Below are 15769 nucleotides of genomic sequence, written 5' to 3' on the forward strand. Positions count from 1 at the left end.
CTCTTTCTAGTATTGCTGGACCACAGAATCATCTTATCTTCTAATTTCTCCAGAGCAGCTCAACTGATTCACTCTACCACAAACCGCAATCCTTCTCTCCCCACATCTTTAGCGACACTTTCTATGGCATTTCACTTTAATTTATATTTCCCTGGTTACCACTTTTAGAATCCTTTCTTATTTATTGGCCATTTGTATTTTCTCTTCTATGAATTTTCTGTTTATGTCCTTCACTCAGTTTTAAAATTGGAATGTCCTTGGATTAATGTGTAGTTTCTTTATACACTCTGGGTAGATACACTTTATTTCATATGTTGCCTAGTATTTTCTCACATGTCAGTTTTTAATGGATGTAAAACACTTAGCAAGCGCCCGCACATAACAGCGTAACAGGAGGGCCATCGTTTTTAATATGCTGACTTAACTGACCACATTCTGCTAAAAATACCACAAAGGAAGTCTGTGGCTCTAGTGGCTTTATTTCCTACATTTTACCCTTCTTTTTATTTTTATTTTGGCAAAAACCACCTCGGGTCTGAGAGGAGCTAAGACTATCTAGCCCTGGACACGGATGGTGACAACCACCTTCCGAGACAGAGCCAGGTTTAGAGACCCTCTCCAGCCAGGAAGCAGTGTGAGAGCTCCTTTTCCACCCTTTGCAGAAACACTTGGTACCAGAGTTGAACACGAAGAACCAGCAAGTGCTACTCTCCTTAGCTCCGTGGATGAGTCGCACCAAGAGAGATGGAAGCAGAGACTTGACTTTGGCTCCTGCCCTGACATCAGCAGATTTATAAAGGCAACAGGAAACACAGGGACAATGAAATCAAACTCAAAGAAAAGGTAATTTCCTCTCTAGTTCACGGCTCTCAAAAGCAACCTAAAAGCAGGGTCCTGATAGGCGTCACTTGCAGGCTGGTTCCTACACACCGGCTGGGGCAGCGGTGAGCACTCCCGGGGCCCACGGAAGACCACGAGCTCGTGTCCCTGAGAAAGCACCCTGGTCACGGACCCTGGAGGCCAAGTATGGCGCTCTCTCTCTCTCTCTCTCGTCTGGTCTTCCAGGGCACGGACTTCAGCAGCAGCAGGGTAAACAACGGCAAGGTTACACTTTACCCCGAGTTAATCTTGGTCCTCCACGCTCACTGTTTGCTGTAGCCGCCTCTCGTTCCTCACGCTCAGCCTAGGGGAGCCCAGCCATGGGGTTACTGGTTATCTTTCCTTCCTCCCCAAACCAATAAGTGAGAACTCCGAGCAGACACCTTCCAACCGCGTGCTGGAGAAAACTCCTGAGGCCTGAGTTTTGTTCCTGAAGGAAGAAAGGAACCGTAACTGAAGCAGACAGACCCTGGGTGCCCTGCACAGGGTGCGGGGAGCGCCTGCAGCGTTTCTGCCAAAAGGAGCACCTACAATTGTATCCAATCTTCTCACCAGGATCGCGGCGGACTGGGGAGGACATCTCCGAGGCTCACAGCTACTAAGTTTTTAAAATACAGGCCATAAAGTCTATAAAACTGTTTAGAAAAAATTTATTTGAACATATGGAAGGAAAACTTAGAGACCCCAATAAAACAGAGACGTTCCTTTCCCTACTGATGGGGGCCACGCTCACAGGTTCCCCCGACCCGTGGGGACCAAGTGCTGGGTGAGAGCTTGCCATGCCGGCGGTTCAGCCTTGCGCTCCCGGAGCCATGGGAGTGCCTTGTGCTCCTGGCGGGACACAGCCCGTCCACAAGGAGGGAGGCCAGACACGTGGACTCGCACACGCTGCTCCTCCACCAGTGCTCCGACGGCACAGGCTCAGGGCGTGTGTCCGCAGTGACACCCCAGACCACAGGTTCACAGCCCTGGCAGCTTTTAAAGATGCCCGCATCGCTCCGCAGAGGGCTGGACGTTTCCTTACATCGATCCCATCTGGACTTTTACGAATGAGACGGGTAGGAGGTGCCTGGACGGCGACGTCGCAGAACTTCCGCACCGACCCGGTTCTGTGGTTCTGCAGCGAGGAGGGGCCGCCCGGCTGCCCCCCGAGCCCTCTCCTATGGATCGGTCGTCCTTTCCTGGGAAGGCTTCCTCCAACCAGGCATGGAAGGCACGGTGCCACTCAGCGGTTCGCGGGGGCCAGCCTAGCGGATGGGCCTGAACGGGAAGGTCATGCCTGAGATGAAGGTGTGCCCGGGGTGCGTGGGCAGGGCAGGGTGGGCGGCAGGGTGGGCCGGCACAGCCCCGTAGCCCAGCGGGGGTGTGTGGATGTGAGGGTAGAACCCGGGAGGGAGCGCCGCGTGCGGCGACTGCGGCACGGGGCCCGAGATCACCAGCTGGAGAAGGCTGCAAACACAAGGAGAAGGGTTAGGATGCCAACGGTGCCAATGGTGGCATCCGCCCAACCCGTGGCGCTATGGGTGGGGGGCAGGCTAGGCTGCCGTGGTGGTCCTTGCTCCTGTGCCGGAACAGACACCAAGTTTCCAGGGAGGCTGGAGGGTGGCTCATGGCTGGGTAGCAGGATGGGGGTGACCTGGAGGCAGCGGGATGTATTGACAGACTGGGGCCTGGAGAGGCGAGGGGCCGTGGTGGGAAAGCCGGGATCCTGCCGGCAGCGATGGGGAGGGAGGGAGGGGGCCTTAGTCCACAGAAGCTCCGACACAGCCTTGGCGTCTGTGGCTTGGGGACCGTGCAGGTGTGCACTGGTGTCAGCCTCACCTGTCCACACCTTCGGGGGCTGTGACTGAGGAGCCACAGCAAACAGGACAGAGGGCCACGCTTCTCCAAGTCACTCCTGGTGACCGAGTCCTAACTGAATTCCAAGCAAAGCCACACAGAAGGTGGCTTTTCACATGACCCTGACGTCCGGAGTCCTCAGGAATGGCCCCGGCCTGGACCAGCCCTCACCCACTTTCAGGGCCCCCTCCTGCCCCACTCCCCTCCCCAACCCCCTCCCACCCTGGCCTGCGCTCCGCTCTCTGTGGTTCAGCACTTCAACAGCCTCTGCCTCCAGGAAGTCCTCCCTGCTCCTGAATTCAATGTCACCTCCTATGCTGGTGCCTTCTGAGACCCCTTGAAGAGCTTCCTCTCATTAGTCTCATCCTATCTAATGCCACCCTCCCCTCTCAGCACCATCAGCAGAGCGTCCTAACTTTCTCTCCACCTCTAGCTTGTCCGGACTCAGCCTGAAATAACCAAGTCCCCCGGTTACGCCCCTTCAGGACAGAGGGCCCCTCCCCAGCCCTGCCCTCCCCCTGGATCCCTTGGCCTCTGTGCTTTGCTCTCCCAGCCTCAGCCAGGGCCGTGGCTCCGGCTGGGTCCTGTCTCTCGAGTGCGTACACTGTCCCTCCACATCACCAAATCCCGCCTGCCAGGTCCCGTTCTTGCCCACCACTTGCCCCTCAGCTTCCCGATCCCACGAGGCCACACCTTCCCTGCATGCTGTCCTGCTTGGCCCAGCGAAAGCCCACCCCGACGGGCCACTTCACCCTTGGGCGACTGACTATGGTTGGCTGCTTCCTGGAGCTCTGAGATGAAGCAGGGGGCGGGCCTAGGTCTTTGGCAGAGTGACCCTCACTCTCTCCCACCCACCAAGTACAAAGTCTGGTACCCTGGGCCCCCAGGAGGGGCTCAGGCAGTAAACCCAGGTGTGAAGAAATCTGGTGCCTTTTAGTGGCTTGAAGCTCTTCTGACTCTCTTCACTACGTTTTAATAACTACTACGGTTTAATAACTCTGGGTAAGAAATTCAAGGAAACTAAGCAGTAAGTCCAAGGAGGGAATACACTGCGGAGGCAAAATGTAGGTCACATGCTCGCTTGAACCTGCACACCCTGCCACAGAGAGGGGGGGTTTCAGGACGTTTCTGGTCTAGTCCAGAAGACAATTAACGCAAAAGGAACAATCAGAAATCAAAGAGGTAGTCCAAGCGACTGTGGGCCACTCTCTCCCCATGTCAGTGTCAGGCTGCCCCCGGGGGACTGGGGCCCAGGGCTGTACGTCGGAGCAGCAGCTACAGGCCCCTGGGGGGGGGGGTCCCTCGGGGCAGTTATAAGTTCCAGAGGATTCCCACGGGGACCCCTAGTTGTAACACTGAGATGATAAACAATTCATACCCTATCACATTTTAATGCCCTGAAAACATTAAACATTACATAAAAGCTGTGCACAAAGAAGGAAAAGGTTGCAAAGGGATTAGTGCGAGGAGGTGAAGAGGTGCCGCGTGCACTGGCGATGTCCTCAGACGCAGGAGACTTTCTTGGAGGGAAGAAAGGAAAGAAGGAAGGGACGGAGGGAGGGAGACAAAGGAACAGTGTGGGCTCCCGAGGGCGAGGTGGCCTCTGGACAAGCTGTCCACCCTGCCGATGTCACTTCTCAAGGTGGACCGTTTTGTTGCTCCAGAAACCCCCGTTTAACCACCCAGATGCCTGCCTGGAGCTACCTGCCCGTTAGGGCCCGACGCCAAGCTCCTGGCCCTCTGGCCGCAGCTCCTCTCCTGTCAGCCCGGGAAGTAGCATCTGGCCCATCTTCTGGCCTCAAATTAAGCCTTTGCTCAGCCTGCCACATCTGCCCCACTGCCGGGCCCCGGCAGGGCTGGTGGGTCAGGCCCTGGGCGGCTGGGAGCACACACGGTGCCGAGGGGCCCAGTGGGCTTGCTCACCCTCTGTCCGCACTGCCTGCCAACGTCAGCCCTGGAGCCCCACTATCCACCTTAAAAACCAGTGCGACCCTCTGAAGAAAGAACTTGGCTGTTTTCATTCCTGTAAACCGTGCCCAGGTGCACACAGCAGGCAGCAGGGCAGTTCTGCCTTCAAGGATAAACATCTCCTCACAGGGTGGCCACAATTACTGTTTTTAGTGGACACATAATGTTCCATCCTCCTGATGTATCACTACTAACTTACTAAGTATCCCCAAGCTATGGGATGGTTAGCTTGTTTCTGACTTTTTGCTACTGATAAGACTGCCTTTGCATGAAACATTTTTGTGCACATAGCTTTTTGCTTCTTAGCTTCAGTGAAATTAATTCGATTAAGAGAAACTCCTGTTACACAAATAACAGTAAAAGTCACAGTAGCTAACACTTCTTAGGTTATTTACATGTCAAGTACCATTCTAAGTGCTTTCTATGTTTTTACTCAATTAATCCTCACAAAACTCCTATGAGGGGAGCAGGGCGGGGGAGGCAGGGGGACCTGAGGCAGGTACTACTGTTTTCTTGATTTTATAGAGAAAACAAGGATAGTGGGAACTTGTCCAAGGTCTTACAGATAGGAAGTAGTAAGGGTGGAATTCTCACCAGAAGCTGTTAGGACCACACAGTTCCTGCTTTTCACCACTATTACCACTGCTTCCCCCCACATTAGGACAATAACGACCACTTACGGAGAGACTCCCGTGTGCTGTGGACAAACAACTTTGCAAACACCACCTCATTTACACCTCACTACAACCCTGGGAGGCAGGTGAATTACGGTCCCCATTTTACAAGGGGGGAAGCCAAGGCAAAAGAGTCAGCCCCGGCATCACAGCAAACCACAGACAGAACCACGCTCAGAACCCGGTCTGTGCCACCCGAGACCAAGGCGCTGGCCTAACCGACACAGTACTTCCGTGAGGGCTGTGCGATCAATGTCGCCACAGCACATGCCATCACCACGACCCACACGCACGCTGACTTAGTGAGCAGTAAAGGCCCCCGAGTTCGCTCCGGCTTCTCCCTTGACGCCCAGAAGGACGGCCACTTTTCTTACCTCGTTGATGGACTCCCTGCTTGGGTCTCCTCTCCTGTGTTATGCTATCACATCCATTCCCCCACTTACTGTCAGGTTCTGGGGGGCCCCTTATTCACAGACGCTCTAGACCCTGCAAACCAGCTCTCCCCAAGAAGCCAGGACAAGGGGTCCGCCCTGCCTTGCACCCCACCATTCCCTCACCCACCCCCGCCCCCGCCCAGCTAGAAGTCTTGGGAGGATACTTACTTATTATGGGGCAGCCGGGAGCACAAGGTTCTCAGGTCATCTGAAATGAAGGAGACACAGAATTAAGGAACGGCCTGGAGATGACGAGGTGAGAGGTTTGCTGCCTTTCAAGGATGCGAGCGAGACAGTAACAGTACCTCATGCTCACCTTCCTAGCACCATTTAGAAGCGGGGCTCTCTTTTTCTTCCATTTTTGCTTTAACACACGCCCTCAACAGAAGACATCACTTAGGAAAGGGGGCAGCTCTACTGGTAATTTGTCAGATGGCTGGGAAAAGGCCCAGAGACAACAGATCAGACGCCCAAGGCTAAGAGCGAGATAAGAGGGAAACCCATCTCCAGGGACGACTGCATGGGCCTCAGGCAACGTCTGTGAGCCAGCAGTCAAAGAGCAAACAGAAGTGTGTCATTAGCATCAGATCATTCTTCTGGGCGAGTTCAAGCACTGAAATGCAGAATTAAGGAGCCCTCTGAACAGGTGATGGAATGGTTCCTGCACTTAAACAGGTGCATTTCATTGTACGTAAATTATGCTGCAATGCAGAAGAACTGCAGAAAAAGAAAAGATTCCCTAAGAGGAAGGAGATTAAGCCATTATTACCTGTGCTCTGGAGGCATCCCCAGGCCTGCGCAAATCAGCCAGGAGACACCCAGATGCCACGGCCACGGGATTCTACCTGGGCACGTCCTGCAACTTCCGCCCACCTACCCTGCGTTCACTGAGAGGAAAGAAGTCCTAAAAGCGGAAAACAGCCCTTGTCCAGGAGCCCCGATTTTCTTTCCGGCGGGTGGTGGTGACCCACTCCCGGGAGGCCTGGGCAGGCAGTCACCCACCTCTCGTGCACAGCAGGGCTCCAGAGGCCATGGCCACCTGCAGAGCCTGTGCCAGCCGGTCCAGGGAGAGCTCGATCTCCTGGGAGGCGTTGAGGGGGTTCAGTTCATCCGCCAATCTGTTGATCTCCTCCACCAGCGGGACCATGTGGTCAAACAGGATGAGCCCCAGGCGGCCGTACAGGTTCTTCTCAGTCAAGTGCACCTGGAGCATCATGAGGACCTGCAGGACGCTGAGGTGGAGCTTTGAGTACAAGAGGTGGGAATCTCTGTCCGTCCCCCCCGAGTCCTTGGTGACTTTGGCAGTGACGGGGCCATTGGCTAAGGGGGGCTTCTTCTTCCTTTTATAAGCCAGAGGGGCCTTCACACACCAGCGGATCAATCCAGTGAGCGGGGTGAGCTCTAAAAATCCTATTGGGAGATTGGCTGCGATCGGAGTATTTAAAAAAGTGATGAGAATCAACCTCGGGTCCTCAAAAATCCAGTTGACAATCATCTCAAGCAAGTCCAACGGTGGGATGAGATCGTCTGCAAAACAAAGTCAGAAGGGTCTTCAGCCCCACAGACAGGAGACAGGGACAGACAGACCTTCAAGCTCACAGTACTCATCAACCGACATCCGGACGACACACCTCTGTCCTCACCTACCCTCTGTCTCCTTTCCTGGAACGTCCCCTCCGAGAGGGCTGGGCTCTCATCCGACTTAGGAAGGCCTGGCCATGGTTGGGCTCAACACATTAAACCAACAATTCCCTAGAACTCCATGATGCCTTGTGATCCTGTGTGTCAATTTAAATAAAAGTCCACTATCTATGTCCAGAGCTACCACCACCACACTTCATCCCTTCCCTTGTGAGTAGGTTTCATCCCTGTGTTTGGTGTCCCCTCAGTGGTACGGTGACAGCTACGGGGGCTGTCAGGGAGCAGCTCAAAGTCCAGACAACGATCTGTCCGCTGCCAGGAGCCATCCCAGCCCCAAACCTGGAACCTCTAAGCAAGGCCTGGCCTCCTGTGAGTCCTGAGATCTAGTACATTCTATGGCAAGACAGAGAACAGTAACTTTAAAGACAAAAGTTGATATTTATTCTGAGTTTAAGAATAAACTAAGTCCTACCACAGATGAACTCACTTAATCCTCAAACAAACCATCTATTATATAAAGGATGAGGAAACTGAGGCACAGAGATGTTAAATCATTTTCTCCAGACTCATTAAAACTACGTGGTGGGCCCAGACCCGACCCCAGGTGGCCCAGCTCTTACCACTAGGCTACACCGCCCATCCTGGGGTCAGCGGACACTGCCCTTAGGCTGTGTGTGCGTGGGAGCGGGTCCCCAGCCTCCTGCCTCTGGGGCTGTGCACACCTCAGCTCATGAAGCTGGGGATGACGGAGCCCCTTCTGGGCTGCTGAGGTCCAGAGCCAAGCATGAGAAGAGAGACTGAGGGGCAGAGCGAGCCCCGTGTTGGTGTGAAGTCTCCAACTGCTCTTCCTCAGGAGACACCGGCCTTTCCCCTGGGACTGTCTACTGCTTGCGGGCTGACCCACGCCCTTCCCTTCTGCTACGAAATGACGGTGACAAGAAGGAGTTGTCGTCTACGACCTTTACTTGGTAAAATAAACAGTGGTGACCCTGTGTCCGGCCCCTTGACTCCCCGAAGCATTTCTGTCTGGGACACGCCAGTCTCAGGCCCGCTCCTCCAGCAACCCAGCCCCTCCCCCGCCCGACACACGTCTAGCTGGGGCATCTCCGGAGCCTGAAGGTGGCATATGCACACATGCTGTGTACACGTGTGCTCGGTGAGTACACGTGAGCGTGTGTACTTGCGTGAATAATCTCCACAACCTTTGTATGCAGAGACCCAGGTTCCCTGTGACAATGGGGCAAGAGGGTGTTCTGTTCGGTTAGGTAAGCCCCTTCCGTTTCACAGCTTCGGAGGCACAGACGCCCGTCAGCCACAGTACCAAGAGCAGCGGCAAGCACCCTGCTGCCAGCGGACTCAGGCCCACCCTCTGGGCCACCACTATGGAGCCAGGGATGTCCGTATCTCCAACCTCATCCAATTGTACATAGAAATACATAGCTCTCTCTCTGTCAATCCTACCTCGACAGAGTGGTTTAAAAAAAAGACTTGACATGTCAGACTGGCAAACTGACTTAAGAGAAAAATACCACGTCTCATGTCCATCCTAGAACGTTAGTGGTATTTTCTGAACATTATTTCCTTCTCCATATGTTAATGAATCCATTCCCAATGTTAAGGCCAATTTCTGTCCTTGTCACCCTGGAATAACCGATGACTTGAAAGAGCAACTACGATGCTGCAAATCCTTCCTATGGGAACACAAAAGGCCTAAACACCGTGCCTAGCTATCAAGAGCTCTTGAGAAGCCTCTTAGGAGAGCGCCAGGGAAGACTCCACCCCAGCAGCGGGGCGCCCACAAGCCCTGCCACCCATCCCAGCGAGCGGCACGCAGCGACGAAAGCCAAGTATGCAATTACACGCGGGTATGACACGCACTTAAACGTTCACGGTAGGTCCATGCGAACTTTCTCAAGAGAACTAAAACGTCTAACGGCAAGGAAGAGAGTTACAAATAAAAGGAGAATCAAATACAATCAGGGTGCTGGCAGGAGACCAATGCTGGACTGAACAAAAGTGGAGAATGCTGCTAAGGCTTTCCAGCAGCTGGGTTCGCTATTAGACCAGGAGAAGAAAGAGGCTACCTGCCAGCCCTCTGAGCGGCCAGAGCTGAGGGCAGAGGAGGAACCTGAACTAGAACAGCGGGCTTCGGGTCTGCCTCTGCAGAGAAAGCTGTTCACGAGGGCGAGGCCTGTACCTTCCCCAGATGCAAAGCGAGGGCAGCAGCCCTAGCCAGGGGCCGCGAGGGCTGTGGGGGTCATTCAAGGACACAGATGTAGAAGGACTCAGTGCTTGTCAATCCATGTTCCTTGGAACCCACTCCTGGGGGAGGAAAGTGGGCAGCAGGGCCCAGTGGGTGGGGTCTGAGACCCCTGCCACAATTCAACCAGAGCTGGTCAACTTCTCTTGGTTTTCTTTATGGGGGGGTCCAGAGGGCTCTGCTGCTGGACAGGGACAACGGCCATGGGCTTCTCCCAGCTGAAGTCAAATGCCATCTAATGGCCTCCCTGAGGCCCTCTCCTGGTACCTTGCTAAGGAAGTCTCAGAACATCACCCACAGGCCAACAGACATGCTTGCCTCCCGGCGCAAGAAGGACACATCACTGCCTGGGTAATATTGTTGCCACAAATGTTTAACTTGAACCTTTCATAAGGAAACAGACAAAACTAAATTGAGGGACATTTTGCAAAACAACAGGCCTGAGCTCTCAAAAAATGTCAATATCATAGAGATTTTTTTAAAGGCTGGGAACTGTTTTATTTTTGTTTTTAACATCTTTATTGGAGTATAATTGCTTTACAATGGTGTGTTAGTTTCTGCTGTATAACAAAGTGAATCAGCTGTATGTATACACATATCCCCATATCTCCTTACTCTTGCATCTCCCTCCCACCCTCCCTATCCCACCCCTCTAGGTGGTCACAAAGCACCGAGCTGATCTCCCTGTGTTATACGGCTGCTTCCCACTAGCTATCTGTTTTACATTTGGTAGTGCATATACGTCCATGCCACTCTCTCACTTCGTCCCAGCTTCCCCTTCCCCCTCCCCGTGTCCTCAATTCCATTCTCTATGTCTGTGTGGGAACTATTTTAAAAGGACCAAAGTGACGTAACAACCATGTATGAGCCTTGACTGGATCCCGAATTCTCCTGGTCCCTCAAAAGGGGGGAAAAAGGCTATAAAAGACATTATTGAGACGATCAAGGAAATCTGAACAACGGCTAAATATATGCGATAAAAGTATTCTGTCAGTATTTAATTTCTTACATGTGATAATGATACCATGTTTGTGTAAGGGAACGTTCTTGTTCTTAGATACACATTTAAGTACTTGGTACCTGACACTGGCAACAAGCTCAAGGGTTCAGGAAAAAAATACTTGTGAGTGTGTATGTGGAGAGAAGGGGAAAGAAAGAGAGAGCAAAAGGAAAAGAGAAAAAAAAGAATATATGGCAAATGTTAATAACTGGTGAACCTCGGTAAGAGATACACAAACCTTTGTTGTAACATTCTTGCAGCTTTCCTGAAGTTTTGCAATTTTTCAAAATAAAAAGTCGGGAATAAAAAAGCAAGGCATGGGGACTTGCCCGGTGGCCCACTGGTTAGGATGCTGTGCTTCCAATGCAGGGACCACAGGTTCAGTCCCTGCTTGGGGAACTAAGACCACACATGCTGAGTGGTGTGTTCGACAAAAAAAACAAAAAAACAAAAAAACAAAAAAAAAACAGGTCATGTCTGGGGAGAAAGCCACATCTGTCCCAGACACCAGACCCTTCCTTATTAGCTGTCTGCCACCCGGACCATTCTGAGTCAGGCAAATGGGACTCACTAAGGAAAGTTCCCTGTTAGCAAATTCCAGAGGTGCAGATGGCCCATCCCTTTAGCTTTCAGCCTGAAATAAAATACACATTTCAGAGAGAGAGGAAAAAAAAGAAAAAAGGCCATCCGCCGGCTGGGTGTTCAGTGCAAATACAACTAGCAATCGGCCGAAGCCTCCTTAAGGGTAACAATCTGCTTAAAGTTTACCTGACGACAGGTCATACAGCGCAGTGACTGAGGTTATGAACTGGCAGCAGAAGCGAGGGCTGGCACTGAATATCTGCTTCAGCGTCTGAACGGATCCCGGCACCAGACAGCAGTAGTCATCCACGAGGGCCCTGGCTAACCGCACACAGTAGACCACAGGCGTCCGCTGGAAAGAAGCCACAGTCCACGTAACTACAGGTGTCGTGAGCCAGAAGACTAGCAACTATGTACACGTGGTGAAGATCAGAACTGGCAGAACGCCTTCCAAGAGGGGAAGAAGACGTTAACAGCTTACTTTGAAGCAGAGATTGGCAAATGAAAGCCCACAGACCAAATCCACCCTGCCACCTCTTTCTGTAAATAAAGTTTTATTTAAACACAGCCCTGCTCATGTGTTTGCTATTGTCTCAGGCTGCTCCTGCACTACAAGGGCACAGCTGAGTAGGGGTGACAGAGATCATATGACCCGAGGGACTTCCCTGGTGGTCCAGTGGCTAAGACTCCACGCTCCCAATACAGGGGGCCCGGGTTCGATCCCTGGTCAGGGAACCAGATCCTGCATGCCGCAACTAAAGATCCCGCACGTGGCAACAAAGATCCCGCATGCGGCAACTAAGACCCGGAGCAGCCAAATAAACAAATATTTTTTTAAAAAAGAGAGAGATTATATGACCCGAAAAGCCTAAAATGTTTACTATCTTGCCCTTTACGTGAAAGGCCTGCCGACCTTTGAAGTTTACTTCAGAAAAAATCATTCCTGACTTCAAGTGAGGAAACGACAATTTTTGTAACCCTACAGGTGAGACTCCAAAGGTAAAAATTACCAGTTGGTACCACTTTGATGTGACTTAGGAGAGCCTGTGAACTATCACATGATTTAGAGCAGTACTTTCTCAAATTTTCCTACAGTCCTTTCCTATTACGGATTCCGTTAATATGTTTGAACCCTACATCACCACCCTCCCGTCTTTTTCCTTCCCACTCAGATGCCCATCTGTAGCCACATTTAACCATTGTTCAGGATGCTACAGTTTCAGGGCTACAACACAGCCTGCAGGGCAAACTGCAAGGAGGCATCAGGCCAGATTGTTCATTCACGCACCAAACCAGCCATCTCCACCCTTTTCTCTGGAGGAAGCTGCAGCCCTACACCCCAGTGTGGCAAACCCTGACCCAAGCCACAAGACCCTTTCCTGTTGTTAACATCTGCTTTCACTTTGCCAAAATGCCAGCGCAACAGCACCATGAGAGATAAATGGAAAATTATATGAGGAATTTCAAGATGCTAAACTTGACTTCATCAGGTTGTCAAGGGATAGAGGTAATCTTGACATTAAATACAACACACAAGATTTATTCAGGTGTCCCAGAAATCAGAATGGTGGCCATTAAGGTACAGATTCCCTTGAGATTTACCTGTGTATTACAAAGAACACAATATATTTTTACTAGCCAAATTTTAAAGATAAATAAGATCACAGGAAAAACTTTTAAATAAATTGAAAAAAACCCAAATGATGTCAAGTCCTTGGGAATGAAGCAGGTTTGAAAAACTGAATGTAGTAAATTTTGCTAGCTTAGCTGAGGATGTTAATCAAAAATTTGAGTTAATAACTAAGTGGATTATGAATTTTTCAACAACTCTGAGTAACGAAAAAGCAAAACAGAATAGATCTTCCAAAAAACTATCTAACACGAAGTCTACTATGAAAATACTTTTTTTTTTTTTTTTAGATATTTAAAAACACTATAGAAGGCTCCTATGTCCATATCCATTAGAAGAGCCATCAGCTTTGAAATGGCACCCCGGAACAACTCCCATGTTTACTGATCTAACTATAAAAAACAAGCAAACATTGCCACAGTTTGACACATAGTGACCTTAAAAAAAAAAAGAATCCAATCTTTGAGACTGCATGCATAGCTGTTTTCAAAATCCTACCTTGTTTTCAACTAAGAAAAATTAACTTTCACTTATTCTGAAGATGGAGCCTTCATTTACCGTTACAAACTACTGTTTTCTCAAGAATGGTGATCACCTGTATATACAAATGTGGGGTATCAGCATACAGGGCAGGAACATCAAGAAGATAACATATGGAAAAGACCTCTCTAGAAATCCAATTAAATTAAACTTCCTGACACGAAACACCTCTTCAGAGACTCTCAGAGATGCTATCTCTAGAGACGTACCTGGAGCCAGGAGGCTGCACATTCCAACACTGGGATTCGACACACAGCCACTGCCATGGAGACCAGCTTTCCCAACAAGCTCATTCGGCTGTCATCGGCTTTGTTCCCTTGGGGGCTGAAAAGGGATGAGAAAATAATCTGCCGGACAGAGTCCTTGGTTTGCTCCTGGAAATAACTGCACATGATTTCAAGAAGTTGGAGCTCCTGAAGTGAATTCAATCTCTGTAAAACAAATCCAGGAGAAGCGATGAGAAATTTGGCCTATTAATTTCACACAGTGAGAAAACAGAAAACACTGGTTTCACCAGGGAACTTTTCACCTCCCTAAAGCCCGGGTCCCACGGAGAACTCTCTACTGTTAATCTCGAGAAATACCATTCTACGTCATTATGCATCACCCTAGGGGGCTCAGGGTGACCTACAGCGGTTTGAGATTCTCGGTAACAGGCCTTTAAAGTCTCTTCCTTTAACACCATTGAGACATGGTTGTCACAAGCCCCGCAAAACGGGCATTTTGGCTGCTGCCGAAGGAGCAAGGCCAAGGGTGAGGACGGAGCCCCCGATCCGAAGAGCGTTTGTGGTCTGGCCGACGCTTGTCACCGAGAAGGAAAAAGGAGCCGGAGTTTACTTATCGGGGACGCGGCAGCCGAACGCCCGGCGCACCTTGGGCTGCGCGCCGCGCTCCTTGGGCACCTGGAACACGAACTCCTCGAGCAGCTCCACAGGGCCCTTGTCCACGATGGGCAGCGGCGCGCTCTGCAGCTGGCTGCTGAAGTAGATGTCCAGGTGGTACAGCACCTCCTTGGCGGCGCTGAGCGCGTCGCGGCGCAGGAGCGAGTGGCGGATGTCGCTCATGGTGCCACCTCTGCGGCCGGGGCGCCGGGAGCGCGGCGGGACTTCCGCCCCGGGCCCCGCGGACGCGCCCGCCGCTGCCGAGACAAAGAGGCCGCGAGTCGGCCTCCGCCCGCCGACCCTGGGCCTGGGCCGCGGCGCCCGCCCGCTCCCCGCTCCCCGCTCCCCGTTCGGGCCCGCTCAGGGGGCCATCGCCGCCGCCGGCGGCCAGCGGGCGCCCCGGGTGTGCGACTCCGGCGCCACCAAGAGCCCTGGGAACCCGATGCCGCGGAGTCGAAAGGCGGCAGATGCCGACCGCGGCAACGGCGGCCCGCAAGGGCCAAGCGCAGGCGGTGGCGAGGGCCCGCCCCCTGAGGGCGCCCCCTGGCGGCTCGGCCCGCGGGCGCGGAAGGGCCCCGCCCCTGAACCCCGCCCCTGGGCCCCGCGACCGCCGAGCGGGTCCCGAGCTGCCGAGCTGGGGGCCACATCCACCAGAGAACGCAATCTAGGTCTTGTGCGCGCCCCCCAGCCCCGCAAGGCCCGCCCGGAGCTCCCCTTGCTTTCTCTGCGCGGCGTTCAAAGCCTACACATGTGATTTCATGGAGATTTTCCAAGGATAGGGTGGTGGTGCAGGGCCGTGGCTCAGGCCCCAGCCGTTCATCTTTAACGCTATATCTAGTCCGAACTCGGGGCTGCGACGACAAATGATGCCTGCCTGCCTGCGAGTCCCTATTCCCCAGCCCCCTCCAGATGGGCCCCGCCTAGCCTGGGAGGGCCATAGGAATCATGTCTCCTGCGCCTGACCACTACGACCTCAAAACCCTCAGCACTTTCTGTGAATCTCTTTTCCTGCATTCATCTCTCTGCAATGAATGAACAGCGGGGCTAGCCTGGGATTTTAAAAACAGCAGAAATGACTTGAATGTGGCCACAAGAGGCCAGTGGAGGGCAGGCCAGAGGCCACAGGAATGAGCCTTCTGTAAAAGGTCCATTCTGGCCTGAGGGTGGGCCTAGGAGAGGATGCTGGGTGTGGTCAAGGAGATGAAAAAAGCCAAGGCCTTTCCCAGGGAAAGATGGAAAGGACATTAAAGAGGGTGCAGCTGAGACAACTTCAAGTCACAGAGACCCTCCTGCATATCAGGGGACACAGCCATAAGGCCCCTCCTGTCCAGGAGCCCAGTGGGAGACCAAGGTCAACTGGAACCTCTGGGAATTCACCTTTGAACCCCTTGGCACCAGGACTTTAGAGATGCTCCACTCCAGCCGGCTGAATGAACAGAGG

General features: G+C 52.4%; 1 protein-coding gene across 2 annotated transcripts; it reads right to left on the minus strand.

Annotated features, from left to right (window-relative positions):
• Nucleotides 1–1522: 1522 nt before the first annotated feature.
• INTS15 (integrator complex subunit 15) lies at nt 1523–14651 on the minus strand. Of its 2 annotated transcripts, none has more exons than XM_082671405.1 (6): nt 14320–14651; nt 13657–13878; nt 11464–11629; nt 6797–7321; nt 5963–6002; nt 1523–2328 (listed from the first exon to the last, which is right to left on the minus strand). In XM_082671405.1, exons 1-6 carry the CDS (start codon nt 14509–14511, stop codon nt 2127–2129), a joined length of 1347 nt encoding a protein of 448 aa, XP_082527531.1. In that variant the 5' UTR covers nt 14512–14651; the 3' UTR covers nt 1523–2126. The 2 variants fall into 2 exon arrangements, with proteins under 2 accessions (XP_082527531.1, XP_082527530.1); XM_082671404.1 differs by having other exon boundaries at nt 1523–2139; nt 14320–14620.
• Between the last annotated feature and the right edge of the window lie 1118 nt (nt 14652–15769).

This window comes from Grampus griseus (assembly GCF_964374135.1).
Source record: "Grampus griseus genome assembly, chromosome: 14".
Classification (NCBI taxonomy): Eukaryota; Metazoa; Chordata; class Mammalia; order Artiodactyla; family Delphinidae; genus Grampus; species Grampus griseus.

Coding starts and splice junctions, on each gene's coding strand:
- INTS15 (XM_082671405.1), bottom strand. CDS start 14,511: ATGAGCGACATCCGCCACTCGCTCCTGCGCCGCGACGCGCTCAGCGCC. Junction 6,003..6,796: donor AGCCCTGCTGTGCACGAGAG/GTGGGTGACTGC, acceptor CCTTCATTTCAG/ATGACCTGAGAACCTTGTGC. Junction 2,329..5,962: donor TCCCGGCTGCCCCATAATAA/GTAAGTATCCTC, acceptor TTGTGTTTGCAG/CCTTCTCCAGCTGGTGATCT.